Source organism: Mesoplodon mirus (genome assembly GCF_964341445.2).
Source record: "Mesoplodon mirus genome assembly, chromosome: 4".
Taxonomy (NCBI): domain Eukaryota; kingdom Metazoa; phylum Chordata; class Mammalia; order Artiodactyla; family Ziphiidae; genus Mesoplodon; species Mesoplodon mirus.
The window spans coordinates 62844003-62863094 of record NC_138979.1 but is presented as its reverse complement, the minus strand read 5'-3'; the positions used below and the strand labels follow the sequence as shown (position 1 = coordinate 62863094).

Here is a 19092-nt window from a genome sequence, read left to right as displayed (position 1 = left end):
ACGGACTTTCACTGGCTTTCACATCTTGCAAAGAGAAGAAATGCCATGTGACAAAGTTCTGACAACACATACCTAATTCAAAAGTGGTCCCATGTGCTGTCATACTCCATGTGCTTGATCTTCGACCTTTGGTCACCATCACAGAGAATTCATAGAGTGTATTTGGTTTTAAACCAGTCACCAAATAACTCAAAGTCGTTGCATTAGCATTCTGGAAATATATGAATCAAGAGCTTCAGAGTCAGAAAATATCAAGAATTAGGTTTTCAACCAGAACAAATGTGCCAGTACCTTATACTTGGTGTTTGCTGGGATGTTGGTTTTCCATCGGACTGTGTAGTATCGGGAGTCTGTAATCTTCTGGTGTTTGGGCAGTGAGTTGTCTGCCCATGTAATCCTTATGGTGTCATGACTCAGAATGGAAGCCTGAACTCCCACTGGTGGCATCATGGGAGTAGGATCTGGCACTGGAGTGTATGGAGCATTAATAACAAATAAATCAACTTCAGAAGTGTCTGGGTAAAAAGTAATTAAAAAATGGAAGTGCCATTTTAACATAAACAAAAATAAAAGAAAAGGGAAATGCAGGGTAATATAATGGAATGAAAGGTGAGAAATGGAGAAAGAGAAAGAGAATCCAGAGTTAACAGATAACCACCATTCATTTAAAAGAATATTTCCACTTGTGTTCTTTCAGGAAAAAATTGCAGGAAAGCATCTAGAGAAACAGTAATTAACTATTTTCTTCTCCTGTATTCTGTATGTATATTGAATAGGTATATAAAATTTGGTAATCCAGTGATTATATTAATGTATTCAAACTTGAATTTTCTTTTTCCTAAAAAATTTCCTTTAAATTACTTGAAAATTCTACCTCCTGTCCAAAAGGATCATTAAAAGATGAAAACTGCTTTTAACATCAAGGGTATTCTTTCTAAACAAATAACACAAAGCTCATGACCTGTTTTAATATTTCAGTGACTATGGTTGAATTTTTGGGACATGGCTTATCAATGGGTATCACTGGACATGTAGGGGTCCCTACTCCAAAACATGAGTCCTGAATATCAGCCAACAGCAACTTAGCCTGGCCTTGGTATTGGACGTATCTGATACCCATGCAGGGTCCAGTTCAGATCTGCTGATGTCCTGGGTCTAAAAGAAGTGCAGCAATATGGCTCACATGCAAATAAAGCAAAGGGAACTCAAGGGCATTACTCTTCGTAGAGGAAAGGTAAGCTGACGCCACGCAGGAATATTTCCACACTTTCTCCAGTAGACTTAGAACAACCCACTGATGAATCCCAATCAGTTATGGGAAATGCCATAGTTATTAAGGGTCTAAGTGACACAGCCTTTATGAACTCTAGAAATCAGAGCACTTATTTGATAGAAAGGAAAATCTATACTCATGTGCTGTCCTGCACCATATGCAACAGACACATTCTCTAAGCATCATTGTCAAAACAAAGGCCAGAATGAGCACAAAGGCACCATGAGCCCACGGCAATACAGCAGCATCCATCTGGGCTTTCCCAACTCTTGGCCAGTTTTCTAAGTATATACACACTGATTTATTTTAAGTGAAGGTTTTAAAGTGGGTTTCCCACATAGTTACGGTGACTAGTCTTTTCTATAACCTAAAATCTGAAATGGCATGGGCCTTGTTTATGAATAATTGCCAAGCTAAAGAAATAGTCTCCATTTGTGTATTTCCTACACAATGAATACTAAAAATAACACAGGAACAGCATACGTTGTAATCAAGGGCTTTGTTCAAAGATCAGGACACATACCAGTTAGTTACAGAAAATGCACCTTCAGGTGCAAACATCGCCAAGACTTCTTTGAGAACTTTTTTCTTAATTATAACAACTCTTGGAAAAGATAACTAGGTTACATGACTTATGAACATTTCCCCTTGTATATTTCTAGCCATGTTATATTTTTAAGTCACATAAAAGAAAATAATTCCTAATTTTTTTTATTATAGACTGATTTAAGAAAGTAGCAAACCGCTTAAATATTCTTTTTCATCTTACTTTTTTTCCTTTCTGAAATACCAAAGCTATTTTTAAGAGAACTTATAAACTGTAAGCACACAGGAGCAGAAGACAGGACAGAACTATCAAATATGTAGCAATGGTGCTGGTGTTTTTAAGTAAAAGCATAAAAAAAGAGGACAGAGATTATCTTTTTAAAACAAATAATGCCAAATCCATACTATTAAGCAAAGTATCCAGAATACATAGCAGGCAATACAGATTCACAATTTTGAGAATCAAATAGAAAAGAGCATTTCTGAAAGTGATAAATTCTTTGGTTTTCAGTACCCTTTAGAAAACTTTGCAATTCTAATATATTCACTTCAATGAACTTTCTCATTCAAATCTAAATCACGTTTTACATAATCTACAGAAATTTTACATTATTCTTTTAAAGATATTTTAAATAGATTAAATTACAAAGAAAAATAATAAATATTTGGTCTCTTTTGTAATAAATGTACAGTTGATCAAATGGATAGTACATATGACTTCATACTTTCTATAAATAAAGGGTATAAGAAACACATAGAAAAATACCTTCCCAACTAACTCAGGTGACTAATAAAAAAAATGTTGGATTCATCAATCATATACATTTATTCTATCAGTAACCTATATATTCCCTCAGAGATATGGAGATCCTTTCATTTTTTTTCTCATTTTAGTTATAACTCACATGACCAAAAGATGAAAAATCGTTTTTAATTCTCTCACGACTATGCTTTCTAGATCCCAACATATTAAAAACATGTGTTACACATTTACATAGATTTGTTTACATGACAGGACTGTTAACATTTTCTAAAAAGCAAAACAGGGATTCATAGAACTTTCCATGTTTAAAGCCCATTTATCTTCCTATTTGAAGCCTGTACCCTAAATTGCCATATACTTTTCCTTTCACTGATACATATGGGGCAGGCCTCATGCCAGCATTCTACTTAAGCTGCTGGAAAAAAATGCTGAAGACCAGAGATAGACAGGGTACCTTACCTGTGTGAGGTCTGGTCACAGCACTCTCATAGAGGGGGATACCTTCACCCACATTGTTAAACGCTTTCAGGGTAATCACATAGTGAGAGCTGGGATCTGAAGGAAAGAAACAAGTGGAAACACTTAAAAAAATTCTCACTACAGAATTAAAAAAATCACGGGTGATGATGCATAATCTTAATTGCAAAAAAAGCCAGGAAGGATTTTTAAATTTTTTATGTGGGATTATTCTGGGGGTGGGGAGGTATGGAGATGGCAGCATACAGAGTATATAGAAAAACTGGCTGGGATAAACTTCCTGGAATCAGTCCCAGGAGTCAGGTTGACTGTTCCTGAATCCTCTCTTGGCTTCAACTAATCAATGGTTTAGTGATGTTATTGTATAGTGAAGAGCTTGGATTAAAATGAATAAATAAGATTTTCATGTGCTGGAAGCCCATAGGTGGAGCTTGGAATTAAACAAACCCCTTCCTTTCCTTCTCAGGAGGACAGCAACTGGAACAGCCAAGCTAGACAAGTAGGAGACAAATTGTTAACTCAGTTAACTGCTGAAGATCCTTAACTCTCTGGGGTGCCTCCAAATCCAGGAGTGCCAACTTAATCCAGCCTTCATGCAGACTTCTTGGTTGGAAAAGACATGGCCCAGAATTTCAACCAGCTAGGAGGTGATGCTGCAGGAAATGTAAGACTGAAAGAAACACTCTTCCAGGTGATCATATAAAATGCTGCTAGTCAGACTTAGTGAAAAAGAGAGGTATTAAATAGTTGGAATAGTATTCGTTCTCCTACTGGCTAAGGGAAATCAGGAAGAGTCTACTTTATCACATTCCTGATCCAGGCAAGGTTTAGTATGGGTACTTCAAAAGTCTAGCTTCAGAAATGAAGACCTGGGCTCCACTGAAGTGTTGCAGGGGGAGAAGCTGACCCATAACACTCACTTCTGGCAAAGTTGGGTTGATTTCCAAAGTGGCCACACCTCAAGTGGCCTGCATTACGTTAAAAGCTGCTTGGTGGTCCATCCTCTAGATACCAGTGAGCAATATATAAAGGCACCTGGTCTTCCAATGTGAGAAAGAATTGACAACAAATGGAATCAACGAGACTTAGTACTTGACTGGCAGGAAAGGGTGCTGATATGGGCAACATGGTGGAAGGTGATGACATTCACCGAGATTGGGGACAGAGGCAGAGCGACTACGATACACATTTTCCAGACTTGATTCTAGGCCCCCTTCTCTTCCTACTCTTCACTCTCTCCCGATGTGCTTTCATTTATTTCCTTGGTTGGATTAGCACGTATGTGCCATCAAGTGCAAACTAGTCCTCACTTTTCTTCTGAGCACCAGACCTCTATGTTCAACTATCTGAATTTCCACTTGGATGTCTCAAATCTCTCTCTCTCTCCTTTCTCTGCTCCTTCAGCTGCTCCAGTTTGCCCTAGAGTTCATAAATGGCATGACTATGCAACCTGCTGCTCAAGTCAGAAACCTGGGAGTCATTAAGACCTCTCCCTCCTCCCCTACACAAATGATCAAGCCTTGTTGATTATACCTACTTGCTTCTCACCACTCTGCCTTGCTCCCTGGGCTCCATCTTTACTGGCCATCCCTCAGTTCACTGAGCACTATGTGCTCTCTTACTACTGGGCTGCAACATGTGCGGCTGTCCCTTATGCTGGGGACACATGCCACCCTTCTTTACTTAGACAATGCCTATTCATCTGAAAGGGCTCTTCCCAGACTGGATTAGCCTCTCTAGTTACATAGCCTGTGGCACCTCATTTCTCTTCCTCAGCACTCTAAACAATTTCAATTATTTAGAAATTGTATTATTTCTAATAATAGAGATCATGTCTGTTTGATTCTTTGTCTCTAGCACAGGGTCTGGGGTATTTGCTGATTGATTGAAAGTTTTCAGGAGAAGATACTAATTTTTTTTTTTTTTTTGCGGTACGCGGGCCTCTCACTGCTGTGGCCTCTCCCGCTGCAGAGCACAGGCTCCGGACATGCAGGCTCAGCGGCCATGGCTCACGGGCCCAGCTGCTCCGCGGCATGTAGGATCTTCCCGGACCGGGGCACGAACCCGTGCCCCCTGCATCGGCAGGCGGACTCTCAACCACTGCGCCACCAGGGAAGCCCGATACTAATTTTAATTTTGATTAAACTATGATAGAATATGGGACATATCCCAGTGCAAATACCCATCAAGCAGCTCTTATGTGAATAAATGAATTCCTAAAAGTATTTCTCAACTGCTGACTTTTGTTCAATACTATATGCATCTTATATGCATCTTAGCTCTATCTGTGATGATAAATATAGCAAGCTTATCTTACGTTATGCAAAATTAATTTTTTGCTACTTCTCAATGTACACTCTCTTAACTAATAAACTCTGTTTACTGTTTTCAGCACATACAGTGCTCCTTCTCATCTCTTCTTTTCAACCACTGTTCTGACTCAGTCTTTCAAGTACAGGTCAAGCTTCTTCCCTGACTGCTCTACTGTGCCAAACCACCTTTTCCTTCTCTGAACATACTTCACTTCAACTCATCTCATTGTTTCCTGTGTTTTACATTTCTTCTCCGGTTAGACTGCAAGCACCTGAAAGTCAAAGACCATGTACTGCCTGCACTGCAGAGGATTTTCATTTCAGTAGTTTCATAAAGGAAACAGTAGGAGTGGGTCACCACAGAGATATTTTTATCCTATCTCATTCTTTTGCTCTCCTACAATTGCCTTATAAGACTGTTCGTGTGGGGAACACTTCCTAGGTTAACTGTGCTGTTTCTTCTTGAAAGGAAAAAGAGAAAGGCTACTCTGTTTTTGAATAAAGCATTAGATTGCTGCTTATTTTCTACCAGAAAAGATGAAGGTAAGTAATTTGTTGGACACCTAAAATTGTCCTTAGGAAAGATATTTACAAAGAAATGATGTGAACAAAAAAGTTGGTCAGGGAAGATTCTGAATTAAAAGGCAAGTCTGATCAGACAAAATAGACTTTAAAGTAAAGACTACTAGAAGAGACAAAGAAGGACACTACATAATGATCAAGGGATCGATCCAAGAAGAAGATATAACAATTGTAAATATTTATGCACCCAACATAGGAGCACCTCAATACATAAGGCAAATACTAACAGCCATAAAAGGAGAAATCGACAGTAACACACTCATAGTAGGGGACTTTAACACCCCACTTTCACCAATGGACAGATCATCCAAAATGAAAATAAATAAGGAAACACAAGCTTTAAATGATACATTAAACAAGATGGACTTAATTGATATTTATAGGACATTCCATCCAAAAACAACAGAATACACATTTTTCTCAAGTGCTCATGGAACATTCTCCAGGATAGATCATATCTTGGGTCACAAATCAAGCCTTGGTAAATTTAAGAAAATTGAAATTGTATCAAGTATCTTTTCCGACCACAATGCTATGAGACTAGATATCAATTACAGGAAAAGAGCTGTAAAAAATACAAACACATGGAGGCTAAACAATACACTACTTAATAACGAAGTGATCACTGAAGAAATCAAAGAGGAAATTAAAAACTACCTAGAAACAAATGACAATGGAGACACGACGACCCAAAACCTATGGGATGCAGCAAAAGCAGTTCTAAGAGGGAAGTTTATAGCAATACAATCCCACCTTAAGAAACAGGAAACATCTCGAATAAACAACCTAACCTTGCACCTAAAGCAATTAGAGAAAGAAGAACAAAAACATCCCAAAGTTAGCAGAAGGAAAGAAATCATAAAAATCAGATCAGAAATAAATGAAAAAGAAATGAAGGAAACGATAGCAAAGATCAATAAAACTAAAAGCTGGTTCTTTGAGAAGATAAACAAAATTGATAAACCATTAGCCAGACTCATCAAGAAAAAAAGGGAGAAGACTGAAATCAATAGAATTAGAAATGAAAAAGGAGAAGTAACAACTGACACTGCAGAAATACAAAAGATCATGAGAGATTACTATAAGCAACTCTATGCCAATAAAATGGACAACCTGGAAGAAATGGACAAATTCTTAGAAATGCACAACCTGCCAAGACTGAATCAGGAAGAAATAGAAAATATGAACAGACCAATCACAAGCACTGAAATTGAAACTGTGATAAAAAATCTTCCAACAAACAAAAGCCCAGGACCAGATGGCTTCACAGGCGAATTCTATCAAGCATTTAGAGAAGAGCTAACACCTATCCTTCTGAAACTCTTCCAAAATATAGCAGAGGGAGGAACACTCCCAAACTCATTCTACGAGGCCACCATCACCTTGATACCAAAACCAGACAAGGATGTCACAAAGAAAGAAAACTACAGGCCAATATCACTGATGAACATAGATGCAAAAATCCTCAACAAAATACTAGCAAACAGAATCCAACAGCACATTAAAAGGATCATACACCATGATCAAGTGGGGTTTATTCCAGGAATGCAAGGATTCTTCAATATACGCAAATCAATCAACGTGATACACCATATTAACAAATTGAAGGAGAAAAACCATATGATCATCTCAATAGATGCAGAGAAAGCTTTCGACAAAATTCAACACCCATTTATGATAAAAACCCTGCAGAAAGTAGGCATAGAGGGAACTTTCCTCAACATAATAAAGGCCATATATGACAAACCCACAGCCAGCATCGTCCTCAATGGTGAAAAACTGAAACCATTTCCACTAAGATCAGGAACAAGACAAGGTTGCCCACTCTCACCACTCTTATTCAACCTAGTTTTGGAAGTTTTAGCCACAGCAATCAGAGAAGAAAAGGAAATAAAAGGAATCCAAATCGGAAAAGAAGAAGTAAAGCTGTCACTGTTTGCAGATGACATGATACTATACATAGAGAATCCTAAAGATGCTACCAGAAAACTACTAGAGTTAATCAATGAATTTGGTCAAGTTGCAGGATACAAAATTAATGCACAGAAATCTCTGGCATTCCTATATACTAATGATGAAAAATCTGAAAGTGAAATCAAGGAAACACTCCCATTTACCATTGCAACAAAAAGAATAAAATATCTAGGAATAAACCTACCTAAGGAGACAGAAGACCTGTATGCAGAAAATTATAAGACACTGATGAAAGAAATTAAAGATGATACAAATAGATGGAGAGATGTACCATGTTCTTGGATTGGAAGAATCAACATTGTGAAAATGACTCTACTACCCAAAGCAATCTACAGATTCAATGCAATCCCTATCAAACTACCACTGGCATTTTTCACAGAACTAGAACAAAAAATTTCACAATTTGTATGGAAACACAAAAGACCCCGAATAGCCAAAGCAATCTTGAGAACGAAAAATGGAGCTGGAGGAATTAGGCTCCCTGACTTCAGACTATACTACAAAGCTACAGTAATCAAGACAGTATGGTACTGGCACAAAAACAGAAAGATAGATCAATGGAACAGGATAGAAAGCCCAGAGTTAAACCCACGGACATATGGTCACCTTATCTTTGATAAAGGAGGCAGGAATGTACAGTGGAGAAAGGACAGTCTCTTCAATAAGTGGTGCTGGGAAAACTGGATAGGGACATGTAAAAGTATGAGATTAGATCACTCCCTAACACCATACACAAAAATAAGCTCAAAATGGATTAAAGACCTAAATTTAAGGCCAGACACTATCAAACTCTTAGAGGAAAACATAGGCAGAACACTGTATGACATAAATCACAGCAAGATCCTTTTTGACCCACCTCCTAGAGAAATGGAAATAAAGACAAAAATAAACACATGGGACCTAATGAAACTTAAAAGCTTTTGCACAGCAAAGGAAACCATAAACAAGACCAAAAGACAACCCTCAGAATGGGAGAAAATATTTGCAAATGAAGCAACTGACAAAGGATTAATCTCCAAAATTTATAAGCAGCTCATGCAGCTCAATAACAAAAAAACAAACAACCCAATCCAAAAATGGGCAGAAGACCTAAACAGACATTTCTCCACAGAAGATATACAGACTGCCAACAAACACATGAAAGGATGCTCAACATCTTTACTCATTAGAGAAATGCAAATCAAAACTACAATGAGATATCATCTCACACCAGTCAGAATGGCTATCATCAAAAAATCTAGAAACAATAAATGCTGGAGAGGGTGTGGAAAAAAGGGAACACTCTTGCACTGCTGGTGGGAACGTGAATTGGTACAGCCGCTATGGAGAACGGTATGGAGGTTCCTTAAAAAACTACAAATAGAACTACCATATGACCCAGCAATCCCACTACTGGGCATATACCCCGAGAAAACCATAATTCAAAAAGAGACATGTACCAAAATGTTCATAGCAGCCCTATTTACAATAGCCCGGAGATGGAAACAACCTAAGTGTCCATCATCGGATGAATGGATAAAGAAGATGTGGCACATATATACAATGGAATATTACTCAGCCATAAAAAGAAATGAAATTGAGCTATTTGTAATGAGGTGGATAGACCTAGAGTCTGTCATACAGAGTGAAGTAAGTCAGAAAGAGAAAGACAAATACTGTATGCTAACACATATATATGGAATTTAAGAAAAAAAAATGTAATGAAGAACATAGGGGTAAGACAGGAATAAAGACACAGACCTACTAGAGAATGGACTTGAGGATATGGGGAGGGGGAAGGGTAAGCTGTGACAAAGTGAAAGAGCGGCATGGACATATATACACTACCAAACGTAAGGTAGATAGCTAGTGGGAAGCAGCCGCATAGCACAGGGAGATCAGCTTGGTGCTTTGTGACCGCCTGGAGGGGTGGGATAGGGAGGGTGGGAGGGAGACGCAAAAGGGAGGGGATATGGAAACATATGTATATGTATAACTGATTAAATTTGTTATAAGGCAAAAAAAAAATAATATAAATGGTAAAAAAATAAAAAAAAAAAAAAAAAAAAAATAAAAGGCAAGTCTGTCAAAGAAAGATCTCAATAATGATATAATCCAATTTGGAAAAGTAATTATATCTACCCAAGTCAATTCATTTTCTATTATAAAATATTAACTATATCTCAAAATTTTGGCTTTGTAATTCAACTTTGAGGCATAATTAGTATGAACTAAAATGTACCCATTTAAATGTACACTTTTAATTTTGACAAATATATACACCTGTGTAATCATGACCACAGTCAAGATAGAGAATATTTCCAACACTCCAAATAATTCCCTTATGCCCCTTGCAGTAAATTTCCACCACCCCAATTTCCAGGCAACCACTCATCTTGCTGTGTCACTATAAATAAGTGCTGTCCCTTCTGTAATTTCATAAAAATATAGTAACACAGTATGTATTCTCTTGTGTTTGGCTTCTTTTGCTCAGCATAATGTTTGTGAGATTTGTTTTGTTGCGTGTATCCATAGCCTATTTCTTCGAATTGCTGAGTAGTATTCTACTGTATGGATATAGTATAATTTACCATTTACTTGTTTACCCCCTTTAGATTATTATAAATAAATATATTATGAACATCTGTGTAGAAGTCTATGTGTACATATGTGTCTTTATTTCTTTTGGTTAACTATTTATGAGTGGGAATGTTGGGTTGTATGGTCAACGTTTTAAGAAACCTCCAAACTGTTTTCTAAAGTGGTTGTACCATCTGATATTCCCACCAGCAACCGTGAGTTCCAGTTCTGCATCCTTGCTGATATCTGGTATTATCAGTCTATTAAATTTTAGCAATTCTAGAGGTTGTGTAGTGATATTGCATCGTGGCTTTATTTGCATTTCTCTGATGATTAATGAAGATGAGCATCTTTTCATATGCTTATTGTCCACTCATATATCATCTTCCTTGGTGTACTGTCCATCCAAATCTTTTGCCTACTTTTTTATTGGATTGTTATCTTCTTGAGTTGTTAGAGGTGCTTTTTTTTGTTTGCTTGTTTGTTTTTACATCTTCTAGACTGAAATTCTTTGTCAGGTACTTGAATGATGAGTACTTTCTTCTAGTCTCTGGCTCACCTTTTCATCTTATTGGTGTCTTTCCAAGGAGAAGTTTTAAATCTTGAGGAAGCCTGATTTATTAATTTTTTATTTTTAATTTGTGCTTTTTTGCATCCTAAGAGATCCTTGCTACCCCAAAGTCATGAAGATTTTTTTTCTGTTTTCTACTAGAAGTTTTATAGTTTTAACTGTTGTATTTAGATCTGTTTTTGTGTATGGTATGAGATAAGGGTCAATGAAGGTTCTTTTTTCTTTCTCATACAGATATGCAATTATTCCCACACTTTTTGTTGAAAAGACTATCCTCTTCCCACTGAATTATCTCAGTATTTTTGTCAAAAATCAATTGACCATATACGAATGGATCTATTTGTGGACTCTATCCTGTTTCACCTACCTTTTACATAAACACTATCACAATGTCTTGGTTACTGTAGCTTTATAATAAGTCCTGAAATCACATCGTGTGGGTCTTCTAAACTTTATTCTTCTTTTTCAAAAATGTTTGGCTATTCTAGCTCTTTTGATTTTTCATGTAAATTTTAGAATAAGTTTATCAACGTCTAGAAAAAAGTCTACTGGGATTTTACTTGGGATTGCATTGGAGAGGACTGTCATTGTAATATACTGTTTTCCAATCCATGAACATGATATCTCCATTTATTTAAGTCTTCTTTAATTTCTCTCAGCCATCATTTTCCACTCTTCAGTGCACAGATCTTCTCTCTATATATATATTTAAAGTTTATTCCTAAGTACTACATATTTTTGATGCTATTAAGTGGTATTGTTATTGTTTAAAATTTTTACTGGAGTATAGTTGATTTACAATGTTGTGTTAGTTTCAGGTGTACAGCAAAGTGAATCTGTTATACATATATATCCATTCTTTTTTTGATTCTTTTCCCATATAGGCCATTACAGAGTATTGAGTAGAGTCCCTTTGTGCTGCACAGTAGGTCCTTATTAGTTATCTATTTTATATATAGTAGTATGTATATGTCTATCCCACTCTACCAATTTATCTCTCCTCCCCCTTACCCCCTGGTAACCATAAGTTTATTTTCTACATCTGTAACTCTATTTCTGTTTTGTAGATAAGTTCATTTGTACCCCTCTTTTTTAGATTCCACATATAAGCAATATCATATGATATTTGTCTTTCTCTGTCTGACTTTACTCACTATGACAATCTCTAAGTCCATCCATGTTGCTGCAAATGGCATTACTTTGTTCTTTTTTATGGCTAATATTCCATTGTATATATGTACATCTTTTTTATCCATTCCTCTGTTGATGGTGGTATTGTTATTTTAATTCCAATTTCCAATTGCTTATTGTTAGTATGTGGAAATACAACTGTTTCTATATGTTGACTTTGTATCTTGTGACCTTTTAAACCCAGTTATAGTTTTAGTAGACTTTTTAATAGATTCCTCAGGATTTCTACCCCAGTAACAATGAGCATGTATAGTGCTCAGATATTGGTTTCTAAATTTCATTTATAAAAAATCAGGAGCAATAGCTGATTCAAGGGCAAAGGCTAGGAAAATACCAGATAAGCCTGTAACATCTTACTGTGTCAAAAAGAAAGTGTTCAAAGAAAGATGGGAGATGTCAAACAGAGAAAGAAACTAGTCATAAAGAGACTCCCATTGGCCACTCTTTCACTATGGAAGAGAAGGAAAGCTCTTTCTTATCAAAGAATGCTAATAAATGTAGAAGAAATAATGGAATTAGGAAATCACCACTTGGGAAACACCACAGTAATAACTGTTAACTAAAGATTCTAAAACTAGTGAGTAAAAGTTCAACAAGAAACAAGATATTTACAAAGATTCAAGGTACCTCCCCTACAAGGTATTTTTTAATTATGAAGGAAAAAAATAATTTTATAGTGGAGAAATGTGGAAGATACCATTTTAACCAAGTGGTTAAAATTAACATCACTAGCATTAGACTCTCATGTGCCTCCTGATATGATGTACTGACAAGAACACATGCATCTATGTCACTCCTTCCAAAAATGCATAAGCTGAATGTAATGAGGAAATATTACACAAGTCTAAACTGAGGAACATTCTATAAAATATAAATGGTCTCTATGTATTTTTCAAAAATGTCATAGTCATGGAAGTCAAGAAAAAAACAAAGAACTGTTTCATATAAAAGAAAACTAATGAGAAACAATAAATACAACATGTGATACTGCAACAGAAAATAACGTTTTTCTTTTGTTATAAAGGACATCAATGAGACAACTAGTAAAATATGAAGTCTATAGATAGTTTCACAGTTAATTTGCTCATTTTGATAACTGCACTGTGGTTATATTAGAAAATGCCCTTATTTTTAGGAAATGCAAATTAAAAGTAAACATGAGTGGATATAGAGGGGCATCATGTCTGCAACTTACTTTCAAATGGTTCTGAGAAAAAAAAAAAACCAGGTACATATAGCAGATAAAGCATATGTGGTAAAACGTTAACCTTTGGGGAATATGGATGAAGGATATATAAAAATTCTTTGTACTATTTTTGAAAGTTTTCTGTAAAAATAAAATTATTACACAATAAAAAGTTAGAAAGATAGAAATCACATGTGCGATTACTTCCTCTACTTAGCACACATACCCAGATTTTCGATGGTGTAATAGCGCTGTTTATAGTCCACTTTTATGGTCTGGGCATGAGGGCTGCCAATGCCATAACCAATGGCATAACCTCTGACCACAATGTTCTGATTCTCCGGAGGTGTCCAGCTTACTACGATGCTAGTGACAAGTGGGCGGACGTGAAGAGAACTAGGCACTTCGGGGACACGAGTTTCTGGGAAGGAAAACAGAAAAGCAGGATGATATCCAGAGCCACTTTCCTTTAGAATATTTCATCATGCTTGGGAAATGGTGTTCAGCCTTCTGCCTTGGGGCTAAGTTTTTTCCATTTTGCCCAAGAATTCAAAGAGAATCTGTATGTACAGTAAAGTATGGCCCATGGTTTTACTGCAGTCTAAGAAAACAAACTCAAACAGCCTGAAATACAAAACACTGCAGTATTAATTTGGAAGGGAAGAGAAAGAGATCCAAGAATGTCTTCCCAATGGAGAAAAACAAATAAATTGTCTTTCAATTGTTACCCATTCCTCTTGGTCCTACATCTGATTCCCAAACTCTACCAGGTGGAATGAGAAAGGCACAACATCAACTAATTAGAAGCCTGCTGTCAACAGGTGATCAAGTATCATATTACAGCAATGATATCAATTATTTACTCCCCAAAGTAATATGGTAAGTCAGAAAATATGAAACTTTAGAACCACAAATTGATTTAAATGGTGGGAGACTAAGAGGCTTTAAAAGGTGGCAATTTACAGTAACTTTCACATACATTATTTCAAGGCATAAATTTCTACCACTATTTAAAAATTAGTAAACAAAGAATTAGAGTAAATACCCAGGTCTTTTGTCTTTTAAGTGCAGCACCTGTCTCTGATAAAGGTACATACACACACCCACATGGAGTTACTGAATAAACAGGTGAGAAAAAGGGAAAGGTTTCCAGGACTAAGGGAAGATGGAAACTGTAACTGAAATAAAGGCACAATTTATGTGGTTCAGCCTTAAATTTTAGATCATTTATCTACTTGATGGCCTTGGTAAAAAAACAGACTTAAAGCACTTGTACATTTTTACTTGTGCTGGTTCTGCTTAAAGGGACGGTTCTCTCTAAAAAAAAAAACAAACATTCCAGGAGACTTGCTGTATTACAGGAACGACAGCAGTATAAATCCACTACAGTTCACAGATTTAAGCCATATACACCCAAAATCTGTGCCTTTCCAGTCTGACTCATTTGACTTCAGTTAGTACCTAGCCTGTGCCAATCATGCCGATTGTTGTTCTTACCATCTAAGTCACTTTCAAAAGTTTCAGCAGACAGCCAGTCAGTAGCAGGGCCTGTACCATTGATTGTTAGAGCAGCCACTCGGAAATTATATTCAGTCCCCCGATCAAGACCTGCAACCCAAACGACAGAAAAAAAAAAGGGGCTGAAACAAGAGCTTTGGAAAAACAAAAGATCAGCAATCTCTCATTAAAGCAAATATCTCATCCACCAACTTAATAAAAAGCTACTGTCTAGATAACATTTCAGTTAAAGTTAATACAGAACAAGCAATACATAAATACAGCACAGAGGAGCTCCTACCTCTGAAGTAGAGGCTAAAGCCCACAAAATCCAAGAGGAAAACAAAATGAGTAAAGCTCCCAGGAGACTTCAGATCTTTTAAAAGAGCTTAAAGGCATCTTAGAGATCACTTAATGCAATCCCTTCATTTTGTTACTAAGGAGGCCAAGGCCAAAAAGAGGTCAAAGGAATGAAAGAGTTACAACAAAGGAACAAAGTCAGTTGGTCTCAAAAGACACCAAAGACCAGAAAATAACGCAGAGGTATAACACCTACCAGTTTACCTCTGTTCTCTGGGCCACCCCATAACCACAGTGGAAAAAATTTTAAACATCAAATATGGCCTAGAAATCTATTTCTCAACAGCCTATTGCCCATAAGTATATACTATAAGTAAAGAGAAATAAAGCCTTTCTACTATGCAATCTTTCATATTTACTATCAGCTAACAAAGTACCTGATATACCAATGTACCAAAGGCAACAAAGATCTACATGTAAAAGTCTACCCTACAAACTGGGGTAACAGTCAATAATATGGTCAGCTATTCATATATTCATGCTTCCATTTTTTTCTCTCTCTCTTTTTTTTTTTCGGTACGCAGGCCTCTCACTGCTGTGGCCTCTCCCGTTGCGGAGCACAGGCTCCGGACGTGCAGGCTCAGCGGCCATGGCTCACGGGCCCAGCCGCTCCGCGGCATGTGGGATCTTCCCGGACCGGGGCACGAACCCGTGTCCCCTGCATCGGCAGGCGGACTCTCAACCACTGTGCCACCAGGGAAGCCCTTTTTCTTCTTTTATTGTGTTAAAATACATATAACATAAAATTTATCATCTTAGTCATGTTTAAGTGTACAGTTCACATGCATACATTTTTAGAGCACTTAGATTCTAGATATTGTGATAGGTCTTGTAAGGGTTATGAAAAATTATCCTACCTCCCCATATTCAAATAACAGCATCTTTGGCCAGCAACATAGTACAGAAACTCCAAAGAGAGAGCTACTGAGAGAGAAGTTGTCTAGGATGCAGGATGAGCCCTTGCTCAGTTAATCAATCCTGTCACGTGGTGTGAGAGGAGAGATGGGAGGGGTTCTGTCCTCTGCAGGCCCATCCTGATTCTGTTTGTCCACAAGAAAGCAAGAAGCAAGACAGGAGGAGAAGCAGAACGGCTGGGGCCAAGTCAGTTTACCTCTCTGTCTCCTCCCTGCACACACTGAACAGGACGTGCCAGAGTGGGCTACACAAGCATTTGTAACTTTAACAGACAACAAACATGGTTCAACTGAGGACCTGGAAGAATTCAACCAATCAGATTATCATTCCCTCTCCTCTGGGGAGTTGGAATGTAAGAGAGGGAGAGAGCAAGTGAGAGAGAGAGTGCACATAAGCAGGTGCAAGTGAGAGAGACGTGTGAGTATAGAGGCTGAGCTCCTCTCCCTCAAGATAACCTAGAGAGCTCATCGACTAAAACCAAGGCACTCGATTCATATTGTAAAGATGTGGCAGAATGTGTTTAGTGCTGTAAGTGGTACAAAAAGAAGACACAACAATTACTTCTGGCTAAAACTTAAAATCCTATAATTTGTCGTTCAGTACAGGATCTTGGGAACCCACACTGTTCTCTAATACTTATCAGCTTCAAGTTAATGCTTCAAGAGAACAATGATCTCCACTTTTGCTCATCATTGTATACTCAGTGCCAGTACCTGCTAATAAAAGTTCAATAAAGTCTATTAAACAAATGAATGAATCTAAATATGATTTTAAAATGCAAGAATTTTCTTGATAAAGAAAAGGCTATTTTTATGATGAAAGTGGTACTCTGCTTATACATCAAATGTTCCACTGAGAAAATGAATAGTCTCCTCATGGGCAAGGACTGTATCTACTTTTATTTATTAGAAAGAAGAAGAGTGCCTGGTATACAATAAATATCTACTATTAAACATTCAAAATAAAAGCCTTATCTTTGGGAAATGTTATTTATCTGTGTCTGGAGTAAAATCAGACTGACTTTTAAGAACATCTGTGACCAATTTTGCTGTAATGCTCCTTTGGTGAGACTTCTTAGCAACACCCCTACAGCCATATTTACCTGCTGCAGCTTAGAGCTATGGGGCTATGAGAGGAAAATAGAAGACTGAAAGATACCCTTGAAGACAAGCATTCACCTTCTCCTATTTTGAAAGAAGTCAATCTCATCCATGAGGTGAGGAATACAGAGAAAAGCTTGCTGGTTTACTGGAGTACAGTTTTTCACTGTTACTGGCTCTCCAATTTTTAGAAACCTATACCTATACAGATTATATGGATTAGGGTTCATTTTTATCAGGTGTGCCACTTGCTCTGTTGCACACAAAGGGAGAACTATACAAAAGGGCTATCCTTGACAGAATTTTCTAGAACTTTATCATGTCTGTAGAAGCAAGAATGATTATTGCATGGCTGTGGCTATTCACAAATGTTGTTTCAGGCCGCCTATACCTGAGTGGTGTCAGCATTATAGAAGTCATTTTGTAGGTCTCTGCCACCAACTAGACTGAGTGGATTCTTTGCTTATATAGCTTTGTTTTACCTTTCAGATTACAAAAGAGTTATAATGTGTGTGTGTGTGTGTGTGTGTGTGTATGTATATATATATATATATATATATATATATATATATATATATATTCAAAAAAGAAAACATGGAGAACACAGAAAAACACAAGTAAGGCAATGAAACTCAAACGCAATTTCACCAGAGATGGCAGAACCTGTAAGAGTGTTTTCCACTAATTTTATCAAGTCAGAAGTAGACTGAACTCTTACAAATTGTTTTAAACCATTTTTGCTTTGTATAAGTCAAGGGCCCAGAGCAGTCATTAGACTAGCACAATTCAATGTTTGAGAGAGACACCATCTCCTAGCTTTCGCCTATGTGCAAAGCAGCTTACCTTCAATCAGCTGTGACAGCTGTGTCCCAGTCACCAAGGTCTCAGTGACATCGCTCTTTCGGGAGGCCTTTCGGTAGCGAACCTTGTAGCCAGTGATCTGCCCATTTTGTGTGGCCGGAGGAGGTGGCTGCCAGTGAATCACAATACTCTGGGAAAGACAAGATTACAGGGAGAAGACCAAATATATCAAATCTTGGTCCTGTTTTATGTATTATTACTCTGAATTCAGTGTGTAAGAGAAGGAACCATAAAAGCAACAGAGTGTTCAGACAGTTTTACTAAGTTATTTAATAATCACTCAAAAATAGTGTTTAATTTTAAAACCATCAAAGATCAAATGGGGAGACTGTATTTGTGGGCAGTATATGCTGGGCACTTGATTTATTTTGCCAGAATGAAGACATAGGGCAAGAGTCTCAGGAAAGTTTTTGAAGGAAAACGTAAGGTCAGAGGCATGTGGATCAGGAAGTAAACTACTGTTAGGTGTAAGGTTCTCTTCTACTTCCACTGTAGCAACAGCTAAATTAGACAATTTCTGTCTAAAACTTTTCAAAGAGGGGACTGTTAATTACCAGCTGGTTGTTTCTTAAAGAAAAAGGAGTCCCATAGTCCTTTTTGAAAGAACTGACCGTCTCAGTTGTCTATGCAGCCCAGTAGGGGTTTTGGGCGTCTGAGAGGCACACATGGCCTTCAGTGCACAGCGAACTTGACCAGGAGGGACAGCTTCAGCAATGCAACCATCTGACAGACGTCTACCTTTGATTCACACTGGGCTCACCTCACCGTACTAAACAGGCTATGGTATCATAAACAACAACTTACTTCTTTCTACCTGTCACCAAGGTTCCGGATGGTTAACATCTAGGACGTCATGATTTACATAATAATAGCAATGTACTTGAAGAAAGGCTAAAGTAATTTTTGCACAACAGAAAGGCAGTAA

The 19092-nt window shown here is 37.3% G+C and overlaps 1 protein-coding gene across 5 annotated transcripts in view; it reads right to left on the bottom strand.

The window, feature by feature from the left end:
• The window catches only part of NEO1 (neogenin 1), a 251320-nt gene that overhangs the window by 31635 nt on the left and 200593 nt on the right, over window positions 1-19092 (bottom strand). For all 5 annotated transcript variants that reach the window (XM_082619130.1, XM_082619133.1, XM_082619131.1 and 2 more), the window contains exons 13-18: window positions 18150-18297; window positions 14932-15042; window positions 13661-13855; window positions 3042-3137; window positions 292-467; window positions 73-211 (exon numbers count right to left, since the gene is read on the bottom strand). In XM_082619130.1, the coding sequence (XP_082475256.1) occupies window positions 73-211; window positions 292-467; window positions 3042-3137; window positions 13661-13855; window positions 14932-15042; window positions 18150-18297 (865 nt within the window). The remainder of the gene's footprint in view (window positions 1-72; window positions 212-291; window positions 468-3041; window positions 3138-13660; window positions 13856-14931; window positions 15043-18149; window positions 18298-19092) is intronic.